Raw genomic sequence first — 24,731 nt, 5'->3', positions numbered from 1 at the left:
CACCTTTAGATACATAATGCTCAATGATAGCTCTGTGCATCTCCTCTCTCCTCATTGTCGACTTCCCCTTAAAAAGATTCAACCATTTGGCAACAGTCGCCAATTCTGATTTCCTGGCATCCTCTAATACCTTCAAGGTTGGCGCCTTTAGAAATTCCTCAATCTCCATTTCTGCTGTTCGCCCTTCCTTTCTTTTGGGAATTTTAACCCAATCAATTTACCCAGTCCCAAATTTGGTGTTCAAAATCCCGGACAAGATCCCCACTTATGTTACGTACCCTGTAACTGTCTTGCCAAACCAGCAGAAATGGACCACTTGTTGGAGTCTGGATGACTGGGAACTAATGAAGTTTTATTAAAGAAATAAGTAACACAGTACTCTAATCGTAAGGATATAAATGCAACAGGTTAGCAATGATAAAACACACGTACACAGAACTAGGGTAACAGGAATCAGCCAAGCTCTATCGCAGTCTTGGGGTAAGACGATCAGTCTTAAGTGACGCAGAGTTCAGTTCAGCTTAGTACAGTTCGCAGTAATCGCTGTTGTGCCATTGGAGGGAGGGAGGGAGAGAGAGATGCAAATTTGATTCAGGCAGACCTTTGATGTTCTTCGCAGTTGGTTTCGGGCGGACCCTTTTATGTCTTCTATCCCGCTATGGTCACCGACTGTGACCCCTCCGTTCCGGATACAACCGTTCTTCCGCGGTGAACCTGGCACCCAGGCAAGGGCGGACACACACACCAGGTTCCCGCCGATCGTACCCTTTCACCCTGTGCATCTATGGTCGGTTCCCGTGACCAGACCTCCAAACTTCCACCAACTTGTGGGGGCACACCGCTCTTCCAGGGTCTCATTATTTCGTGATCTTGTGGTGTCTCGTGCCTTAGCGAACCTGTTCTTTTTATCCCCCTGCTGGGGTATCGCCTGTCCACCAAACTTCAAACAGTTCAGGTTCAAAGCAACCAGTCTGTCAATATTCTGAATTGTTTCTTTTCCGTTATCTCTCTCTCCTCTCTCATTAACATTTTGAACGTTCCTCCATTGTCTCCCTCATCTCTCTCTTGTTAGCATCAATCGTCTGATAACCTGGTTTGTCGTCACAAGCCTGACACTACTCTCAGAATTTTTATGCTGTCTTAGAATGTCATGAAGAAAGAATGAAGCTAATAATTGAGAAGAAATCTACAGAACTGTAGAAAATAGAATTTGCAGAGAGCAGCATTACAAAGCTCATTTTAATATTCTCACTTTGTATTTTGCACTGTTTAAATGCTGAAATAACTAATATTGTTTGTGTGTGTTTTGTTGGCTTTGTTTTACTAAATGTTTATTGGAAAAAATGTGTTTCATTAAATGTGTTCAGCTAAGCTAGTTTGCATGCCCTGGGTAAATGGATAGGAAAGGTTTAGGAGGAAATAGGCCAAACAGGGGCAAATGGGACTAGCTTTGTTTAGTATTTGGTCAGCATGGACCAGTTGACCAAATAGCCTCATTTTGTACTCTGTGAGAGTTTGCTGCATGACATGAAATCACTATGAAACTCCAACTTGGTGATTGTCTATCAGGGCAGTAGTCATATACCATAAATACCTTTTCTGAGGTTTTTGGAATTTATCACATTATTCTTTCCACCTCTGCAAATCTGTGATATCTTTTTGTTATATTACCAATTCTGGGTGTGATAGTATAACCTGCAATCATATCCTTCCGGCTACTTGTTAACTCCCAAAATTATCTGTAGACACAGTTGCATCAGGAATAATTAACAACTGTTGTAGGAAATTTTGTTAAAAGTATGTAGAAAAACTATGGGAAAAGCTAGCACAATTTCTGAAGCAGATGTCATGTTAGGTCAATTTATTTTGACTTGCCCATCACATGCTACCCACTACATTAATTGGGGAAAAAAAAAGTTTCCAATATAAGAGGTAACATATTGGAATAGATGAGAAAAAAAATTGGATCACTAACAAAAAATAGAAGTCAAAAATGGATCTTTTTTGGTTGAAGATGTAATGAGTGCTGTACCAATGGATGAATACCTCCAGAGTCAATTTCACTGTGAATAATAGAAGCACCAAGATTTGTTGCAAAATTTGTTGACAGAAAGAGAATGGAGTACTCTGTGAAAAGAATATAAGGAGGTTACAAAAGAATATGCTTAAAAGGTGAGTGAGTAAAAGTCTGGCAAATGGAGTACACTATAGGAAATATGCAAATATTGTAAGGAAAACTACAGTAGTGAGATAGCAAAGCTTTGATCTGCAGGAGAATTTGGGTGTCTGAATGAATAGTTTTGACTGAACACTGCAGGTATTTGGGGAAAGCTGATATCGTTATTATTTATTTTTAAAGGAATTGAATACTAAAATAGGTTATTTTCAATTATCAAGTATTCATAAGACTACTTCTGGAATATAGGGTACACGATTCTCCTTATTTGAGAAAGGATGTTAATATAGTCATAGTCATACTTTATTGATCCCGAGGGAAATTGGTTTTCGTTACAGTTGCACCATAAATAATTAAATAGTAATAAAACCATAAATAGTTAAATAGTAATATGTAAATTATGCCAGGAAATGTCCAGGACCAGCCTATTGGCTCAGGGTGTCTGACCCTCCAAGGGAGGAATTGTAAAGTTTGATGGCCACAGGCAGGAATGAGTTCCTATGACGCTCTGTGTTGCATCTTGGTGGAATGAGTCTCTGGCTGAATGTACTCCTGTGCCCAACCAGTACATTATGTAGTGGACGGGAGACTTTGTCCAAGATGGCATGCAACTTGGACAGCATCCTCTTTTCAGACACCACCGTCAGAGAGTCCAGTTCCATCCCCACAACATCACTGGCCTTACGAATGAGTTTGTTGATTCTATTGGTGTCTGCTACCCTCAGCCTGCTGCCCCAGCACACAACAGCAAACATGATCGCACTGGCCACCACAGACTCGTAGAACATCCTCAGCATCGTCCGGCAGATGTTAAAGGACCTCAGTCTCCTCAGGAAATAGAGACAGTTCTGACCCTTCTTGTAGACAGCCTCAGTGTTCTTTGACCAGTCCAGTTTATTGCCAATTCGTATCCCCAGGTATTTGTAATCCTCCACCATGTCCACACTGACCCCCTGGATGGAAACAGGGGTCACCGGTACCTTAGCTCTCCTCAGGTCTACCACCAGCTCCTTAGTTTTTTTCACATTAAGCTGCAGATAATTCTGCTCACACCGTGTGACAAAGTTGCCTACTGTAGCCCTGTACTCAGCCTCATCTCCCCTGCTGATGCATCCAACTATGGCAGAGTCATCCGAAAACTTCTGAAGATGACAAGACTCTGTGCAGTAGTTGAAGTCTGAGGTGTAAATGGTGAAGAGAAAGGGAGACGAGTCTCCTGTGGAGCCCCAGTGCTGCTGATCACTCTGTCGGGCACACAGTGTTGCAAGCACACGTATTGTGGTCTGCCAGTCAGGTAATCAAGAATCCATGATACCAGGGAAGCATCCACCTGCATCGCTGTCAGCTTCTCCCCCAGCAGAGCAGGGCGGATGGTGTTGAACACACTGGAGAAGTCAAAAAACATGACCCTCACTGTGCTCACTGGCTTGTCCAGGTGGCCGTAGACACGGTTCAGCAGGTAGATGATGGCATCCTCAGCTAGTATATTGGAAGCAGTTCAGAGAAGGTTTATTCAACAGATATCTAGGATGAGCTATTTGGTTTCCCTGTGAAGAAGGGTCAGACAGACACAGTTGCATCCTTTTGAGTTTTAAACAATGTGAGATAATTTGATAACAAAATATAAGATTCTGAAGGACCTTGACAGTGAATGTGCAAGGGATATTTCTTTCGGGAGAATCCATAACAAGCGGTAACTGTTTAAAATAATTGACTACCTATTTGAGGAATTGTTTTGTCTGAGGATTATGAAACGTTTCTTCAGAGGGTAGTGAAAGCAGAGTCTCTAAATATTTTTAACGTGGAAGTAAGTTGATATTTGAGAAGCAAAGGGTAAAAGATTACACAGGTGATAATACAGGAGTAGAAGTTGCAGTCTGAGTAGCTATGATTTTTTAAATGGCAAAGCTTATTTATTATGCTAATATGTATGTTTGTATGATGCCAGTTATAAAGCAGCTATGTTCTCTGCCACACTCACAACATGCAGGAGGAACTCAGCAGGTCGGGCAGCATCTGTGGAAATGATGAGTTGACATTTCGGGCCGGAACCCTTCGTCAGGACTGTAGAGGGAAGGGTCAGAGGACCCCACCACTAAGCACATCTTTCCCTCTCCACCCCTCTCCGCTTTCCGCAGGGATCAGTCCCTCTGCAACTCCCTGATCCACACATCCCTCCCCACGGATCTCCCACCTGGCACTTATCCCTGTAAGCGCAAGTGCTACACCTGTCCCTACACCTCCATTCTTGCCACCATTCAGGGCCCCAAACAGTCCTTCTAAGTGAGGCAGCACTTCACTTGTGAGTCTGTTGTGGTCATCTATTGCATCCGGTGCTCCTGGTGCGGCCTCCTCTACATCGGTGAAACCCGACGCAGATTGGGGGACCGCTTCATCGAGCACCTCTGCCCCGTCTGCCACAACAGACAGGATCTCTCAGTAGCACCCACTTCAACTCTGCTTCCCACTCCCATTCAGATATATCCATACGTGGCCTCCTCTACTACTATGATGAGGCTAAACTCAGGTTGGAGGAGCAACACCTCATATACCGTCTAGGTAGTCTCCAGCCCCTTGGTATGAACATAGAATTCTCCAACTTCTGGTAATTCCCTCCCCCTCCCTTCCCCTATCTCTGTTTCACTCTGCCCCCTCCCCCAGCTGCCTATCACCTCCCTTATGGTTCTGCCTCCTTCTACTACCCATTGTGTTTTCCCCTATTCCTTCTTCACCTTTCCTGCCTATCCCTTCCCCCACCCCTTTATCTTTCCCCTTACTGGTTTTTCACCTGGAACCTACCAGCCTTCTCCTTCACACCCTCTCCCCACCTTCTTTATAGGGCCTCGGCCTCTGCCCCTTCCCCCAACAGTCCTGGTGAAGGGTTCCGGCCCAAAAAGTCGACTGATCGTTTCCACGGATGCTGCCCGACCTGCTGATTTCCTCCAGCGTGTTGTGAGTTTTGCTTTGACCCCTGCATCTGCAGATTATTTTGTGTTTATGTTCTCTGCCAGCTATTCCTCAGCCAGTGAGAGAATATACAGCATGGCTAGCAAATCCACACAAGTGAGGCTCCAAGGGAATTTAAGAGTAACTTAATTGACTTGTAACATGAATTAATTTTCAAAACTTGACTTGAATCACTTGTGTTTATGCCAGCTATTATTTTCATAGTGTTTCCATGATACTGGTCAGTGACAATGAGAAGATGTAGAACAGAATGATTGATTAGAGAATTGGGGTAATGATTACGGGATGATGTTTTTACAGTATATGCCAAAAGAGTTTTTGTTATTACAATGGAGTTTAAACACCCAACTGACTTGTGTTGATAAATGCCACAAGAGAGACTTTAATACTTATTTTTAAAACAACATAAGATTTAGTAATCAGGCTTGAGCCCAGTACAGAAATGTACTGTTAACAGACATACATTATCCAGCTCTGAGCATCATAACCCTGCTAACTGTCCTGAATGACACTATTGAATTTTGTTATGTTGACTTCAGAATAGCTTTATAGTTAACACAGAACTATCTTCCTAAGGCACTTTGTTATCAGCTAGTACATTCCTGGCCCTATTCATCTCCTTCTGTAGAATGTGAACACTGTTTGTTAAACTGGCAATGCGAATTTGGAACATTGTGTCCTGACAACATGCAAATCTGAAAAATGTTAAGCAGCATTCCTTTCAATGTTAAATCATTTCAAGGACACCTTCAGACACTTGGCAGTTGTATTCAGTTTTGAAGTTGCGTAACAGATTAAAACTACTTTCTGAAGTCCTTAAAATCTAAGAATCTTTTGCAATTGAATTCCATCTTCTTTTATGGAAATGGATCAAGAGTCTAGACCAAAAAGGTTTTATAGTCCACATTTTCCTCCATAAGTATTGCCCAGCATCTGCAACTGTTTGATTCCATTTTATTTGTATTTTTGAATTTCATGTCATTTGTAGATGTAGTTGTGTGAGTGTATTTGTGTGTGTGTGTCTGTGTTAGTTTGCGTATTTATGTGTGTGTGTGTGGCTGCCCCAGTTAGCCGAACTTTCATGGAAATAGTTTTAAAAGAGATATAAAAAAGATATAAAAAAGCATAAGCTACCATTTGACTGAGTAACAAATTATGTATTTAAACAAAATACAGAACAAATTAGAAGACTACCGATACCACTACTGTGCAAAAAAAAACTGTATATTACTTCCTAATAGTTATTGCCAGAGGAATTCATCCAGTGTATCCTGCCAAGTTCTTTTCATTGACTGTAAATGAACAGTGTTTTAAAGTGACTGGAAATTTGGCCAAAGAACCCATTTTAATTTCTCCAACATTTACTCCATTTATTTTGTATGACAATCATGTGCACACACTCAGTCAAAATTACTCTCACTGGTAGGAGCATTGATGCTTTTTGATCTGTTTTCATCTATCTTTGAAACAAATATACTGAGGCTGATTATAGAGCCACTGCTGTTACTTAATTTACCATCAAATCACTCAACACAGACAAGTTAACCTTCTGAGCCCAAATTTATAAATAATGGAACGTTCTTTGTTTGACAGAGATGATATCCACAAAAATGAGATGGATTCAAAATTAACAAGCATTATCTACAGCAATGTTATTGTTATTGTGAACAGCTTTCAATTAATGTACAAAAGTTTATCTTCATTAAAAAGTGTTCCATCAGAGTCAATTGTTACATTTCTGTTAGTAAGTGGAAAAACAGTTCTGTGAAGTTAAAAATACAATTGATGGCGGAGCAGTTTAAGCATTTTGATCATTGAACAAACACTTGGAATAAAATATTAGGTAATAGAGTAAGAAATCATACTTCATGGATAGTTGATTTAATTGATATAATAGGATATTGGGTTTATAGCCAGAGTTAAATAACTTTAGACTTTTCCTTTAATAATTTTCTATAACACTATAGGGTGGTAATCCTCGAGTAGAGATGACCCTTTCAGAGCTGCAAGAAATGGCTTCAAGACAGCAACATCAGATTGAGGCACAGCAACAGATGTTGGTAGCCAAGGTAGAACTTTTTAGATTTTTGACAAATCTAACTGAATACATCTCCAAGAAACAATCTTTAATGGAAAATATGTTAATTTATTGTAAATCATTCTGTATTGGTATTTAATTATAAAGTAAATTATTTTCTGTGACATTTTAAAAAGAAACTGCTTAATGTTATAAAGATATCAAAGACCATAAGAGACAGGAGTAGAACTAGGCCATTTAGCCCATTAAGTCTACACCGTCATTTGATTATGGCTGATCTGTTTCCCTCTCAACCCTATTATCCTGCCATTTCCCCGTAACCTCACACTCTGACTAATCAGGAACCTATCAACCCCTGATTTTTGAATTTTCTTCCTGTTTAGAAAATGGTCTATCCTCCTATTTCTTCTACCAAAGTGCATGACCATGCACTTCCCGACACTACTCCATCTGCCACTTCTTTGCCCATTCTCCTAATCTGTCCAAATCCTTTTGTGTCTCCCTGATTCCTCAACTCTACTTTCCCCTCCATCTACGGTATCTTGCTATCATCCACAAACTTGGCCACAAAGCCAGCAATTCCGTCATCCAAATCATTGACATACAATGTAAAAAGAAGCAGTCCCAACACTGACTCCTATAGAACACCACTCATCACCGGCAGTCAATCAGAAAGGGCTCCCATTATACGCACTCCTTGCCTTCTGCCAGTCAGCCAATGTTCTATCCATTCTATCCAAGGCTCCTTTAATACCTTGGCATCTTATCTTTCTAAGCAGCCTCATGTACTGCGCCTTGTCAATGGCCTTCTGAAAATCCAATTTTCCTTTGTTGTCCTGCCTGTTATTTTCTCAAGGAATTCCAACAAATGTCAGGCAACATTTTCCCTTCAGGAAATCATGCTGACTTTAGCCTATTTAATCATGTGCCTCCAAGAACCCCAAAACCTCATGCTTAACAATCAACTCCCTACATCTTCCCAACCAATGAGGTCAGGCTAACTGGCCTATAATTTCCTTTCTTCTGCCTCTTTCCCTTCTTGAAAAGTGGAATAACGTGCAGTTTTCCAGTTCTTTACCATGCCAGAATATACTGATGCTTGAAAGAATATTACTAATGCCTTCACAATCCCTTCAGATACCCTTCTTCAGAACTGTGGGGTGTAGCCCATCTGATCCAGCTGACTGATCTACCTCCAGACCTTTCAGCTTTTTTTAATTCAAAATTTTATCATTATTTATTCTTATTGTACAAAGCAGCACAGCATATCACAAAGCAGATACAGTACAGCGTATTTACACAGCCATCCCATGACAGGAAAACAAATAAAATTTAGAGACAGAAAGAAGTTTTAATTTAAGTTTAAATTAACATACAACCAAAATTGATCCCACACATCTTGCACTTTTCCCTCACTGTTAATTCTTCCCAACATGTGTTCATATGATGAAATCTTAATCATTTCCTCAGTCCATTCCTTCACAGTGGGACATCTGGGTTTTTTCCAGTTTTGCAATATAATTTTTGCAACTGTGATGAGACCCACCTTTAAAATAGTAAATTTGTCATTGTTTACATTAGGTATAATTGTCCTATCACCCAGGAGACAAAGCTGTGGGCACAAGGGCAGTGTGGAACCTGACCAATTCTCCAACAGATCAAGAACTTTACACCAAAATGGACGAACCATGGAACACTCCCAATCATGTGAAAATATGTGCCCACCTCATTTTTACATTTCCAACATAAATTATTATCAACAATCCCCATTTTGTACAGTCCAGTTGGTGTCCAATAATATTTATGTACTATCTTGTACTGAATAAATTTTCCTCTTGCTTCCCTAATATGCCTAACCACATTTGATAAAATATTTGACCACTCATTATCTTCAATATCGCTTCCAAGATCCATACTGCTTTGAGATTGTATACGATTCACCCACAGAGTGCTTGAACATTTTATGAAACACTGATGCTTTATGAACTTCCTGTGGTAATGTAAAGTATTCAGTTAGAGTTACTTTGTGGGTCACCGTTCTTAAATATGCTACTAATGCAATGTCTTATTTGTAAATACTTCCAAAAATTCCCTTTGTCTGCAAAGTTATATTTCCTCTGCAAGTCCACATATGACATAAAAATCCCATTCTCATAGAGATCACATACTGTATTTACACCTTTAATCTTCCATTCTTTCCAGTACACCATTCTTTTCCCGATGCATATCTTAGGGTTATTCCAGAGCGAGGAGTATAACTGGTTTAAATATGACATTCTACAGGCTTTATGAATTGTACTCCACACACTCCTTGAGTGAAATAGTATAGGATTTAGATAAGTCTTGTTTTCCACGTGTTGTGAGAGGATGTTAAGGGACGAATGTGGTGCAGCCAGGCTCCATTCTATAATTACCCAATCTAAATCAACATCAGCCCTGTCCCGATATTTAGCTAATTTGGTCATTTCAAAGGATAATTTATATGTCCTGATGTCTGGTGGAGTGACCCCACCCATGTCCCTGGACATACACATCTTACTCATTTTAATTCTGGGCTTCTTCTTATCCCACAGAAAAATCACTGATAATTTTGTTGTATTGCTTGTACCAATGTTTGTAGATTAAATCTGATACATTTAAAGGAAGCATCGTAGAAAGATAGTTAAACTGAGGTGCTATGACCATTTTAACTACATTGACTAGAGTGACAGTCTCAGCGCCCCCCACATATGCAGATTATTTCTTATCCTACTCAATAATGGATCATAATTTAAAGTAATTATTTCATCCAAATTCTGACTGAGTTTGACCCCTAGATACTTCATTCCAACTGGCACCCATCTGAAATTAAACTGAGATGCTGTATTTTAATAACACAATTTTGACATTGGCATAGCCTCAGATTTATTGCAGTTGATTTTATAACCAGATACCTCAGAATATAATTGAATTGTTTTTATTAGTGGGGGTAACCTTTCAGCTTAAGAACAATCTCCCCTAGTTAATAGCAACTGCACTCACTTCTGCCACCTGACCCTCTGAACATCGGGTATATTGCTAGTGTCTTCCTCAATGAAGACTGATGCAAAGTACTTGTTCAATTTGTCCGCCATTTCCTCGTCCCATTACTACTACTCTAATGTCATTTTTCCACTAGTGCAATATCTACTGTTGCCTCACTTTTTACTCTTTTGATATCCTCTTTGATATGATTGGCTGGCTTACAATCATATTTAATCTTTTCCCTCCTTATGGCTTTTTTAGTTTCCTTTTATTGATTTTTTTTTAAGCCTCCCAATCCTCTAACTTCCCACTTATTTTTTGCTCTATTATATGCCATCTTATTTACTTTTTATGTTGGCTTTGACTTGTCAGCCACAGTTGCATCATCCTGTCTTTAGAATACTACTACTTCTTTGGAATGTATCTATCTTATGCCTACAGATTGCTCCCAGAAACTCCAGCCATTGCTGTTCTGTTGTCATCCCAGCTCGTGTCTCCTTCCAATCAACTTTGGCCAGCTGCTCCCTCATGCCTCTATAATTCCCTTTACTCCACTGTAATACTGATACATTTGACTTTAGCTTCTCACTCTCAAATTGCAGGGTGAATTCTTATCATATTATAATCTCTGCCTCCAAAGGCTTCCTTTACCTTAAGCTCCCTAATCAAATCTAGCTCATTACACAACGTTCTCCAATCCTGAATAGCTAATCGCCTAGTGCAGGGGTTCCCAAACCTGTGGTCCATGGGTCCCTTGGTTAATGATAAGGTTCCATGACATAATGTCCTAGTTGGTTCAACCACAAGCTGACTAAAAAGCCACCTGGTAGGCATTCTACAATTTATCTCTCTTGAGATCTAAAATCAGCACCAACCTGATTTTCCCAATCTAGCTGCATATTGAAATCCCCCATGACCATCGTAATATCTCCTTTTTGACCTGCATTTTCTATCTCCCATTGTAATTTGTAGTCCACATCCTGGCTACTGTTTGCAGGCCTATACATAACTTCCATCAGGTTCTTTGTACCCTTGCAGTTTCATAACTCCACCCACAATGATACTGCATCTTCGGATTGTATGTCACCTCTTTCTAAGGATTTAGTTTAATTTTTCATCAACAGATTCACCTCCCACCACCTACCTGCCTGTCCGTTCAATACAAAATGTATCCATGGATGTTAAACTTCCAACTTCCAAACATGCATGAACAGATTTCTCAACCGGATGAACTTTTCCTGCGGTTTTCCTTATGCACTTCACTTATCACAGATTATCACATATTAGGATCCACCCATTCTTACAACCGTAGAAGCCATTACAGCTCCTTCGGTTCAATACTTAGTGATTCAACAGTCTGGTCTCACAACAATAGCTATTCCAGTTTAGAATGGAGGATAGGTAATGCTGTTTCTTTATTTAAGAAGGGTAGCGGGGTAAGCTGGATAACTAAAGGCCGGTGAGGCATGTGTCAGTTGTAGGAAACTCCTTGGAGAAAATCATGGCATAGTCAGCATGGTTTTGTGCAGGGAAAACTGCCTCACTAATGTTTTCTTTTTGATTAATTAAGGTGATGGATGTTGTTTCTATGGACTTCTATTAAGGCATGTGACAAGCTCCCACAAGATGGATGGCCCAAAAGGTTAAGGCAGTTGGGATCCAAAGCTGACTATTTGGATCCAAAAATAGCTGGGCAACAGAGCAGCGGGTGGTGGAAGGACGCTTTCTAATTGAATGTCTGTGACCGATGGTGTACTGCAGAGATCTCGCTGTTACCCTTGTTTGTCATTCTTGGAATAGTGTGTGCACTTATGATCATCACACTATATGAAGGACATAAAAACCACCAACTTTAGTGTCAACTACAAATTTATTAATCATATATTCACATCAGGTTGTTAACGTATCACCACAGTTGCCCTAGTTTTACACCATCCTAAATAAATCCTCTCCCTTTTTCCACGCAGTTTAACATGCTGCTTTTGTCTCCTTCCCAGTTTTGACAAAGGGACTTTAACTTGAATTGTTTGTCTTGTTTCTCTTCCTGCAGATATGATTTCACTCAATGTGTATTTCCTGCAGTTTTTAATTTAATAATAAGAAACATGTGGTTGCATTAGGGAGGGTGCAGATGAGATTCGCCAGAATGTTGCCAGGAATTTATTTGCAGGAGAGATTGTATAAGTTGGGCTTGAGTCCCCGAAACAAAGTTGGCTGAGGGGTGACCTGATAGAGATATATAAAATTATAAGTGGCATAAATAGGGTAGATAGTTAGAATCTTTTCCTCATAGTAAAACATCAAAAACAAAGACACAAGTTTAAGATGAGAGAACAGAGTTTTAAGAGTGGATGAATCTGGAACTTGCTGCCAAAGCAGGTAGTGGAGTCAAATACAATCACTGCATAGGTGACTTTTAGATAGGTACTTGAATAGAAAAAACCTAGAAGGATACAGATCAAGTATGCATAAATGGAATTAGTGTAGTTGGGAAAGGTTTGTTTGTTTGTTTTGTCGACTACACAAAAGCACTCAATAAAGTGAAGCATAATAAGTTATTTGAAATCTTACAGGAAATTCTAGATCTAGATTCGAAAGATCTCTGCCTAATCAGAAATCTGTACTGGGAACAAACTGCTGCTGTAAGAATAGATGGAGAAGTGAGTCAATTTACAAAAGTCAAGGGTGTTTAGACAAGGGTGTGTTTTCTCTCGATTTAATGTGTACAGTGAAACAATATTACAAAAAATAAGACATCTTGGGAATCAAAGTTGGCAGTGAAAACAATAATTTCAGATAATTCACAAAAAGAGAAATAATGTATAAGATCATGAAAAAGCAATGTGACTTCATTGGACATGTGACTAGGAAAGAGGAGTTAGAATGCACGGTAATTATGGGAAAGATTGAAGGGAAGAAGGCAAGAGGAAGGCAAAGACAAATGATGACAGAGACAGCAGCCAGAGAACTGGAAATGAATACCAGTGAATTGATCCACTTGACCTGAAACAGGAGTCTGTGGGCCATGGCAATCAAAGCTCAAACTGGCCATGGCACCTGATGATGATGTAGTTGGGGAAAAGTAGTTGAGGTGGTTCTAGTGGGTTGAAGTTCATCTGTGCAGTACAACTTTGTCTCTAGGATTCCAGTTCACATTCTGTTTTTTTTAAGGAAGTACTAACTCGTGACTAGGTTCTTCCTCACAGGAAGAATGAGAGAAGGGGGTAGATAATTCGCATTGTGATCTAGGAGCAGAGCATCCTTCCAAATTGGATGTTGTAGGAGTATCTCATTTTACTAAAACTAAATGTGCCTAAATTATGTGCATCTTTAAATGTGCGAAAAATCTAGGAATATGATTGTATAAGAATTCTATTAGTAGGTGCCCATTAAAAGAGCTTTAGTTCATGTACATTGCAGAAATTTAATGCTGAGACACACTAAACTGATATCACCTTGTCTTATCCTCACACACCAAATAAACATGGTATGGTACACTGTGTTTAGATAATCTGCAAACACAGCTTTCCATACAGGCTTGTCTGTTTATAGTGGGGAAAACTAATAAATCTAGGAATGTATATTTGAAATTGGATTGGATACTACAGAGGACCTACTGGTAGATTGAAGAAAAATTTTCATTGTGGCTGCTTAAGAGCAATTGAAAGTAAAGTTTAAACGCAAGTATCAACTATGGTTAGTCATGCAGATTGAAGAGGAAGTTAATTTGAACAAAATAAAAAGCAGTAACTCCTCAAGATTTGTGTTTAAGTCGCTATTTTCAGCAGGATCTAATCAAGTTGATTATACGTATGTATTTCAAGATTTTCTAAATGAATCATAGTTTACTGCTGTTTCTCAATAATGTGTTAGTTGTAAGTTTCTTTTTAAAGTATCTTATTATGGTTGGTTTATCAATCACACAACCCTTTGCTAAAACTATGTAGCAGGGGTCCCCAACCTTTTTCGCACTGCAGACCGGTTTAATGTTGACAATATTCTTGCGGACCGTCCGACTGGGGGTGGTGTTCAAGTAGGGTTGAACTTGCCTTTTACAGTTAGGGTTGCCAACTTTCTCATTCCCAAATAAGGGACAAAAGTAGCAGTTAAATCCTGACGAAGGGTCCCGGCCTGAAACGTCGACTGTACCTCTTCCTATAGATGCTGCCTGGCCTGCTGTGTTCACCAGCATTTTGTGTGTGTTGACGGGACGCTTGTGTTTACCCCGAGAAAGACTACCATGACCACGAAGCCTTGCATGGACACCTGTGTGCGCATGCATGATGCACGCATGCGTGTACGTGCCGATTCTTTTTTCCCACATATCGGTTTTGGCTTAATCTTCCTGACTACACTGTACATACATTATTTCTACTTTATATAGGCTGTATGTTAGAATTATTTTAGGTGTTGTGTTATTTGTTATGCTTTGATAGGTTATTTTTTGGGTCTGGGAACACTCAAATTTTTCCCATATAAATTAATGGTAATTGCTTCTTCGCATTACGCTACTTCGGCACGAGAGGTTTCATAGGAACGCTTACCTTAGCAGGGGAAGTACGGCACAAGGGTGATCCCGTATAGCAGGGGTCCCCAACCTTTTTTGCACCGCGGACTGGTTTAATATTGACAATATTCTTGCTGACCGGGAGGGGAGGGGGTTGGGGGGGTGTTCAAGTAGGGTTAAACTCACCTCAACGTATCTTTTACAGTTAGGGTTGCCAACTTTCTCACTCCCAAATGAGGGACAAAAGTAGCAGTCAAATCCTGGGACACTTTCCCCAGTAAAGACTACCTTGACCATGAAACCTTGCACGGGCATCCATGTGCACATGTGTGAACGTGCCAATTTTTTTTCCACGAATCGGTTTTGCCTTCATCTTCCCAACTATACATAACATTATTTCTACTTTATATAGGCTGTATATTTATCATATCATTCCTGCTTTTACTATATGTTAGTGTTATTAATTTTCGGTTTTATGTGCTATTTGGTATGATTTGGTAGATTATTTTCTGGGTCTGGGAACGCTCAAAAAATTTTCCCATATAAATTAATGGTAATTGCTTCTTCGCTTTACGCTAGTTCGGCACGAAAGGTTTCATAGGAACGCTCTACCTTAGCGGGGGAAATACGGGACAAACCAATTTAGCCCAATATACGGGATGTCCCGGCAAATATGGGACAGTTGGCAACCCTATGTTCAAGTTCAACAGTGCGCGACAGGGAATGAGGAAAGGTGCAGCTGACTCGTAGTGTTTCCTCATGGCCCGGTAGCACATGCTTTGCGGCCCAGTACCGGTCCGCGGCCTGGTGGTTGGAGACCGCTGCGTAGTATGGTCTGCCTTGCTGTTCCTTGGTGTGAAATAGATAGAGGAAAGGTTCAGCTTCCTGGCATAGGCTAGTGAAAGAAGATCTTTTCTTCTCTCTCTTTAAAAGTTTAGCTGTTTCAATGTGACAGATTTCTCATTCATATGAAGATCACTAATACTTTTGATAGCTAGTTGCTTTATCTCCACCCCCCCCACCCCCCTGCTTTCTCCTTGGTTTCCTCAGTGCATCCCTCTTTTCTCTTCCAACACCACATCAAACCAATTAGTAGAGCCCGGGATTCAATATACAGACCAGTTACGATTTCAGAAAGGAGGGAGAACCAAAAGGTGGGGGGGGGGGAAGAGGGTGCGGAAAAAGAGGCTTTAGAGGGAGGTGAATGTACATTGAATCACTTGGTGACTGAAGATTTTTAAATTCTTAAAGCTTCCTTGGGTGCCAATAACGTCATAATGTTATCTCATGCCATCTCATATAAAGAGGCTTATTTTGGAAGAAATATAACACTTGGCTTTGTGGTTTGGATAATAATGTGTGTTATGCCCAATGAAAGCTAGTAATGTGGATTTTTGGTTACCAGAAAGTTTAAACTTCCAAACTTCCATTGGGCATTTAGGTTCTCAATTGTAAAGCTACTAATTGATGCACTATGATGGTTGTTGTCTGGACATTTTAAAGAAAAATGAGTGATTATTATGTTTATCTTCCCTCAAAAGGAGCAACGTTTACGTTATCTGAAACAGCAAGAGAGACGCCAGCAGCAGTCCGTTTCAGAAAGTGACAAGTTACAAAAACTAAAAGAACGGATGGAGAGCCAGGAAGCAAAGTTGAAGAAGATACGAGCTATGCGAGGACAGGTGGACTACAGTAAAATTATAAATGGCAATCTTTGTGCGTATTCAAAATTTCACGTTTGACTTTTTTTCTCAAAAATGAATTAAGATGCATTAGTAAGTGCTCATTTGTAATAGCCACAGTCTTGCTTTTACTACACAATCTACATCCTGTGTTGATCTAAAGTAGCTCTCCATCTAATTCTTTTTTCTACCCCATTTCAATAATCTTTCAACGTTTCAATTTTCAACTGCCCACTTTTAAAAATAATTGGGGATTTGGCTTCTACATTGAGCTGGATAATGATGGTCCTCATCCGTGTCTCACCTTCACCTTTTGTGGGGTGCTGACAATCACACTCACTTTTTGTAGCTGTGAAGTTCCTTGTGGACTGCTGGTATACATTAGCTGTTGTTATTTCACAAGGTGTATTGGTGTTCAGGTTTCTGACAATAAAAAGTGATTAGAGACATTTAGAAACATTTTTAAATGTTTTATTGTTTCGAGTTGCTTTTTTAAAAATTGTAAAGTTGTAACAATTAAAAATGTTATTTGTTTCAAAGAACTGTTGACTCCAGTTCCAGTGGTAGGGTCTATGCTGTATATGTCAGCTATGGTGCAAAGTTGTTGGGTAAAAGAATCAAGGGAATTGGGCATGCATATTCAGCTTTGAAGTTGGCTGGGTAATTTGGTGCTGTAGTTTTTAAAAATAATTAAGGCTGACTTATATGAATCAACTTGAATCTCTGGTTTCTCTGGGCTGATAGATTCTGTACAGTTCTGGGTAGGATAGTGAGGGTTTGAGGAAGGCACAAGGTGACTTGGATCTGTGAGTTGGATAACTTGAGTTGCTATCCAAGAGCAATTAAATAATATTTGTAAATTAAAGAGTCTTTATGGAGCAAGTAGAAGAATAGTTTCTTCTGACAGGTAAATTAGTAATCGGATCAAATTTCAAATAATTGTCAAAATGACTAGTAAGGAGCTAAGAATTCTTTTCATGCAGATAGTTCATGCAGTGTACGTAAAAGGATATTGGTAACAGATTCCTTTGAAACTTTCACACTGTGGCTCTGCATGAAGATAACTAACTTGCAGGAAGCTGGGAAATAGCCTAAATGTTGGTCTAAATCAGAGAACCAGCGCAAGCCTGTTGGGCCAAATGAAGACCTAATGTATGGTAAGAATCTGTGACTGCAAGTCATCTCGTACAGATATTGATGCATGTATGTTTAAAGGAACAAAACCACAGTCTCCTCTGTTCCCTCTATGCCGTGTACTGAAGTTTGATACTTTCTCTGCTAATAGTTACCAAAAAGAAATTGAATTAGAGTGGATTCTGGTGAATTGGGACACATTGGGGACTAGTATATTGTGGCTCAATTAAGCGGCTGCCCCAATTAGCTGAAGCTTCATGGGAGTAGTTAAAAAGATATTTTTTAAACAACTGAGTAACAAATTATGCATTTAAATGAAATACAGAACAAATTAGAACACCGCCAATACTACTATAAGTACTATAAAACTGTATTAGTTCCTCATAGTTATCAACGGAGAAATTCAACCAGTGTATGCTGCCGTGTTCCTTTGATTGTAAATGAATAAAATCAGCACAGATGCCTAGTGCAGATAATGGACTGCCTTCACACAATACTTCAGATTATTGCATTCTTCAAATCTTCATTGTCAGTGTAACATTGAATATAGTTGATCCCTTCAAATTCTTCATAGAGCCTAACTTGATGTAGTGAAATTGCTCAGTTTTACTCCTGGCCATTTATGGCATATCCAAGCCTGAATGCTTGAAACCACAGTGAGCAAAACAGTTCTGAATTGTCTTGCTGTTTATTTCTCACCATCAGTGACAAAAGTCAGTAATAAGGGTCCTGATGAAGGGTCTTGGCCCGTAATATCGACCGTTTATTCCCATCCATGGATGCTGCCTAACCTGTTGAGTTCCTCCAGCACGTTGTTTGTGTGTTTGCTCTAGATTTCCAGCATCTGCAATACCTCTTATCTGTACAAAAATCACTGCTTTTAGAACAGAAGTACACACAACTGACACTATTTAAAAATGGCTCGCTCTGACCACAGTGTAGTGTCTAACAGCCACACAAGTGCATGTGACTGATGTTGGTTAGAAACTGTTTGGGAACAGTCTCCTGTCCCAACTAAGCAACAAAGTGTCTTAAGTAAACAAAAGGAATCCTGGCTATTTTTTGCAATTAGTTTCTGTTCTTTAAGAGTTCTCCCAAATATGTGATTGCTTCAATTAACAGGGACCAACTGTAATTGCAACATATTTTAGCACTGGTATATTTACAGATATTTTTATTTTTATCTGTAGCAGCTGAAATTGAGCACATTAATACTATGTTTCATGAGAAGCAGCGAGAGTTACAGTCAGCTGTGTTGAAAGTTGATCAACTGACCCAGCAACTCGATGATCTGAGGAAAGGAAAAACAAATGGATTGCATTCTTACAATGGTCAAATGCCAGGCCCTGCTGCACTTGAATTGAAAAAATTGTATCAGGAGCTGCAGGTGAAGTACATATATCTAGCTAAAGCCTTGTAAGGTTGTGTTTGCATCCCAAACAAAAACTTAGTCCATTTTCAAAGTTGTAATGAATCTTAATAGAAAATGTTGGGGCTTCTGAACAGTTCATCAGCATTTGTAGAGACTGAAGCAGAGTTAATGTTTCATGTTATTGGTCCTCATGATAAAGGGTCAATTACCTGCAATGTTAACTCTGTTTCTCTGTTACAGTGAATGACATGCTGAGCTCAACACTTCGCTTATTGTTAAGGTTTCCAGCATCTGCAGTTCTTTTGTATTTTGTCATAAATCTTTTTGGCTTTTTTTGACCAGTAGGGTGATGCTGAAAGTTAAAAGTAGAAAAAGCTACATCCGTCTTGGAGTAAGATGGATGCCTTCACTTGACTGAGGACCTTCTCTGTTGCTTAAGTCTTAGAATTTCTTAATGCTTCATGCTACTTTCATAGATTTATATTACACTGCTGTTACAAAGCTGTGTAGAAGAAATGAAACAACCAAAGAGCTGTTTATCAAAAGCAGCCACTTGAAAAAAGTTTTGTTTTAAAACAACCTGGCATCCAGCCTTACCAATCTGGCATCTACGGCTTAGGGTTGGTGCTGACTACACAAAAGCATTGTTGCTGGGTGCTAGCACTGTTAATTCATGTCTTGCATAACAGAAAAGCAGTAACAGTAGTTTTCTCTGTGCAACTAAAAAGAAACTTGAGTTTAAGTAAAAGTTTTGAAAAGATTATGAACCCAGACATTTTAACACTCCGAATTTATTGATGTTTCTAGATTCGTAATAAACTTAATCAAGAACAAAATATAAAACTTCAGCATCAAAAGGAGCTGCTTAATAAACGTAACATGGAAGTGACTATGATGGACAAAAGGATTAATGAACTTCGTGAGCGATTGTGGAAGAAGAAAACTGATGCACGCCAAAAGGAAAACATCCCTGTATGACCCTGATCTTTATTTTAATGTTATGGCATTCTGAACGATACAATTTTTCCTTGTTTGAGATTGAGCAAAGTGTACAGTAATGAAAGTACTTCAGTTTTGAAATGCTGTGTGATTTGTAACTTTGTTTTCTATTTTTCTAAATGTTCATTTTCAAAGAGGCGAAAGTTTAACCAATTTTATTCCTTTACCAAGTAAGGGGTACTATGACCATCCATAGTACCTTTTTATTTCTCCAAATTACTCTGCAAAAATATTGACAATAGAGCTAGGTTTCTTTGAAATTATTTGCATTCAGTCAAATAATATTTAAGTCCATCAGAAGTGCCTCCATTCACTGTGGAAAGGAAGAGGTAACTTATTTTATCAACAGTAACTATTCAGTAAGGTTGCTGTGAAGCAACCAAAGTAACAATAAAAAAGCTGTGTGTATCCTTTTTTTCCCAAAAAAACTACATTTCAAAGTAAGAAAGATATAGATAATTCCTTGTAGGAATGGCCACTTATCTAAATGCTTCCAACTTTTACCAGTCACAGACTTGTTCTTGGTGTATTCATTCTATTCCTTTTGGTCCAAAGGCAATAATTTTTCTGTGTTTCCAGTCGTTCTGAATGTCCAGTGTTCCTGCTTCTCCTACACTTTCCTTCCATCCTACTACATTAGCACATTGTCATCCAAAGGGAGGAAAAATGGATAGTTACTCTAATTGTCTCGATCATTAATGTTGTCAATGTAAGATCTAATAATGATGCAAATTTAATGTGGTAGAACAGTTATCTTTGATACACAACTTTTCCTAACAAATGTTTGTTTGTCCTCTGTCAGCTAAGTCATATTAATGGAACACAGTCCTCCCAGACCCATTCTAATACCTCAGGGCGAGTGGCTGCTGTGGGACCTTACATTCAAATATCTACTGGAACTAGACCACAGGGTAATCAGTCATCACCTGTGGAGATGCTGAAACCTCAAACTCTGACTGTAACTAGCAATGCTGGCCATCCTATAACGAGAGGAAAATCTGGTAAGCTATGAAAAGTTAACTTGAGATAATTATGGAAGGTTTATTGAGAGAATAGTGTGATTGAGGTGAAGCATTGAGAGGTTTAATCTACGCTTCAGATTGATGCATTAAATTGAAGAATTGAGATTTGAAATGTTGATTTAACGTAAACATTTGTATTTCAGGGTAAAATAAGTTGCTTCCTTGTTAATAGGAACACATGGTGGAATTTATGCCAAATAACTCCATTCATCTCAGCCCCTTTCGCACTTCCATTATGGAATATGTCATAAGAATCATATTCCATAGTTTTCTAAGTTCAGCAACTAGTACGAAATTAACTAAGATATTACTTCATATTATTCTAACACTTCCCTTTTTAATATGGTCTTGCATTTCTCCAGGAGCCATGCTGAACTATCTTAAAGATGTTGCTTTTGGATAAGTGCTGATGCACATCTGGTTAATAGCTCATTACTAAGGCTAAATGACTGGTTATTGAAAAATACAAAATTGGTTTTCATGAAAGTCAGAAGATGCTTGTGGAGATTGGAAGCCTGTGACCAGCAGTATGCCAGAATGATCAATGCTGAGTCCACCGTTTTTATTTGTCATCTTTATTAATGATTCGGGTGAAAATGAAATTGACCTGGTTAGAACAGTTGCAGATGGCAGCAAAATTGGTGATATAGTAGACAGTGAAGAGCATGTGGGATCTAGATCAATGAGGAAAGTGGGGCCAAGGAGAGGCAGATGGAATTTCATCCTGACTATGTGGCATTTTAGAAAACTTTCCTGCTGCTACCTGTAAGGAGTCTGTACGTCTCCCTGTGACCACATGGGTTTCCTCTTGCTGCTCTGGTTTCCTCCCACAGCCCAAAGACTACTGGTTGGTAGGATAATGATTAGACTAGATTTGAACTGGGGGTTGCTGGGCTGCGCGACTAGAAGGGCCTACTCCACACTGTATCTCAATAGTAATTAAATAAATGAACTGACAGGGCAAGAGTTGCACAGTGAATGGGCAGTGTCCTGGAGAGTGTTGTGGAACAGGGAAACCTAGGGATACAAGTACTTGCAGGTTCCCTGTCGTAGAACAAACTGATCTGGGAATATCAGCCCATAATTCATTGAAAGTGGTGGCACAGGTAGATAGGGTCATAAGGAAAGCTTTTCCCACTTTGGCCTTCATAAATCAAGGTATTGAGTACAGGAGATAGGATGTTATGTTGAAGTTGTACAGGATGTAGGTGAGGCCTGATTTAGAGTATTGTGTGCAGTTTTGGTCACCTACGTACAGGAGAGATGTAAGTATGATTGAGTACAGATAAAATTTAGATGGATGTTGCTGGGACTGGAGGACCTGAGTTATATGGAAAGATTGAATAGGTTAGATTTTACTTCTTGGAACCTAGAAGAATTGAGGGGAGATTTGAGAGGGATATAGGTAGGGTAAATGCAAGCAGGCTTTTTCCACTGAGGTGGCGTGGCACTACAACTAGAGGTCATGGGTTAAAGGTGAAAGGTTTAAGGGGAAAATAAGGTAGTTAGAGTGTGGAGCAAGCTGCCAGTGAAAGTGGTGCATGCAAGCTCGATTTCAGTGTTTTAAAAAAAAGTTGGGATTGGTACATGGATGGTAGGGGTATAGAAGGCTATGGTTGTGGTGAAAGTTAATGGGATTAGGCAATTTAAAGGGTTTGCCATGGACTAGATGGGCCAAAAAAGTCTGTTTCTGTGCTGTCTTTTTCTGTGACTCTATGAAAGTGGCCACACAGCTGGACAGGGTCATGAACCGTTTGGCATGCTTTCTACCTTTTAGTCAGGGCTGGAGTGAGACATTGTGTCACAATTGTACAAGAGGTTTTGTTAAACCACAGGGTACTGTACTGTGTGCAGTATCAGTCACCTAGTTATAGAAAGAATGTAACTAATCAGGAAAGGATATAGAAAAGTTACAAGGTAATGCTGGATAGTCAGGGGATTTCCCCCACCCCCCGGAGTATAGAAGGGTGTGTAGTTACCTTATAGTGGTATATAACATTGAGGGGCATAGTTGGAATAATCCCAGGGAAATCTAAAACTGGAGGGCATAAATTTAAGGTGAGAGGGGATGAGTATAGATGATTTGGGCCAGAGAGCTTGTTTCCATGCTACATAACTGACTTAATGCAGCTGCCTGTTTGGTTGTCTCTAAGACACATTCTTGCAGAAAATCACCATGAACATGGTCAAATTCTCTACCTCATTCAACGTCAGCTTGTCTGCTTCTCCCAATAGAGCACCTTTCAAAGTCACTTTCAGTAAAAAGTGGGCAGTAGTAGTTTATCTAAAACTTAACACCATTCCAAGTAAGAAACAAATACATTGTTATCTGCAGTTCAATTCTTTTTTTCTCCATCTGTTTATTCTCTTCAAAATGGATTGCATCTGCTTTTTTTATCAAGTAATATTTTTGTGTAACTTTAGCAAACGTTGCTAGTATTTACAAACGTATTTACTGCCTGTTACACCAGTGGCAGTGAAGGCCTCTGGCAATTTTGAGGGCTTCCTTCATTGTGTAGCTTCCTCTGTTTTCACCACTGTCAGTCATGCAAGTCCTGGGTGGAGACTCGGGAACTACATTGCACTTAGTAGAAACATTCTTCATTGCTGTTTCCATAACAATGTTTTACCAGTTAGGACTGTTGGTCCTGAGCTGAACCCCCAAACCTGTAGGACTGGTGGACCACTCTTAGTCTGGCCTCTACTCTTTGACCTATTTGGCATGGGTGACCCTACCAAGATCCCAAGCATAAAGTCCCGGCTTCAGTCAACATAGCTCTCCTGAGGCATGTTCCAAGCCTCCAAACCATGACAAGGTTGTGTTCCTTCTGGAGGAAGTTACTATTAAGGTGAATGAAATTCATGAGAAATAACACACAATTAAGCAAAATCTTTGTGAAAACTGATGTGGCTGGACCAAATGAAATATTGAGTGGGTATTGTATGCTGTTAATTTGTTATATACTTATAATTACCCAATATGATTTTAAATGACCACATTTACCTTAACGTGAAAAGGTGAAGTAGTCTGTACTTGGGGCACATAAGATCAGCTGAAAAAAAATCAGAAATTAAGTCTTCAAGTGAAGCTTTGTTCATTTCACAGGATTGAGGTTTAAAATAATTGCAGTTTGCAAGAGCTCACCAGAACTCTTCTTAAAAATATGGTGGCTTAGTTCACTCTATTGGAGTTTATTTGCTGGGGCACAATTCCCTCGTGGTGTATAGTGACTTTGAACCAAAGAAGAACAAAATGTAAATCAAAAATTATAATCCATGTACTTTCTTTCCTTCTGGCTCCAAAGTTAGACTAGTTTAACCTGTAAATGCATTGCAAAATACTGCTGCTTGTTCTATTCATGGCATATTTTGATCTTACATTGAACTTTTTGTAATTAGATTATTTATCCCTTATCCAGACCTGAACTAATGGCAATTTTGATTGTCTAGTCCCACTCTATCCTTTTAACTAATACTGTTTTTCTTCTTGAGCACTTTGTTAGAATGAGCTAGACCACTGATTGTTGATGCGCCAATTGTCATCTGAAGCTAAACTTTTGTCTCTATATTTTCAATTGCCCAGTCCTTTGACCCTCTTCATTTGCCCTTCTAATCTGAAATCCTTTTCCAAGACAGTATAATCCAGACCAATTTAGAACATCATAATAGGAAATAGAATCAGAAATAGCCCACTTGGCCCCATGAGTTTGGTATTCGCAGCAAATGAAGTCATGGCCGATCTATTCTTGGTCTCAAAACCATTCCCTGCACTCTCCCTTTTCTCTTTGACTCCCTTGTTGTTCTACCGCAAATACATTCAATGATTCTGCC

At 39.4% G+C, this 24,731-nt stretch overlaps 1 protein-coding gene across 3 annotated transcripts in view; it reads left to right on the top strand.

Annotated features, from left to right (window-relative positions):
• ppp1r13bb (protein phosphatase 1, regulatory subunit 13Bb) overlaps positions 1 to 24,731 on the top strand; it is a 99,751-nt gene that overhangs the window by 49,438 nt on the left and 25,582 nt on the right. For 2 of the 3 annotated variants that reach the window (XM_063047950.1, XM_063047956.1), the window contains exons 5-9: positions 7,111 to 7,212; positions 16,233 to 16,407; positions 18,698 to 18,894; positions 19,687 to 19,851; positions 20,681 to 20,879. In XM_063047950.1, coding sequence (XP_062904020.1) covers positions 7,111 to 7,212; positions 16,233 to 16,407; positions 18,698 to 18,894; positions 19,687 to 19,851; positions 20,681 to 20,879 — 838 coding nt within the window. The remainder of the gene's footprint in view (positions 1 to 7,110; positions 7,213 to 16,232; positions 16,408 to 18,697; positions 18,895 to 19,686; positions 19,852 to 20,680; positions 20,880 to 24,731) is intronic. The other variant, XM_063047962.1, reaches the window with a different exon arrangement.

Source organism: Mobula hypostoma, chromosome 1 (assembly GCF_963921235.1).
Source record: "Mobula hypostoma chromosome 1, sMobHyp1.1, whole genome shotgun sequence".
Classification (NCBI taxonomy): Eukaryota; Metazoa; Chordata; class Chondrichthyes; order Myliobatiformes; family Myliobatidae; genus Mobula; species Mobula hypostoma.
Note: the sequence above shows the minus strand (reverse complement) of the source record. Positions and strands in the feature narration are given on the sequence as shown.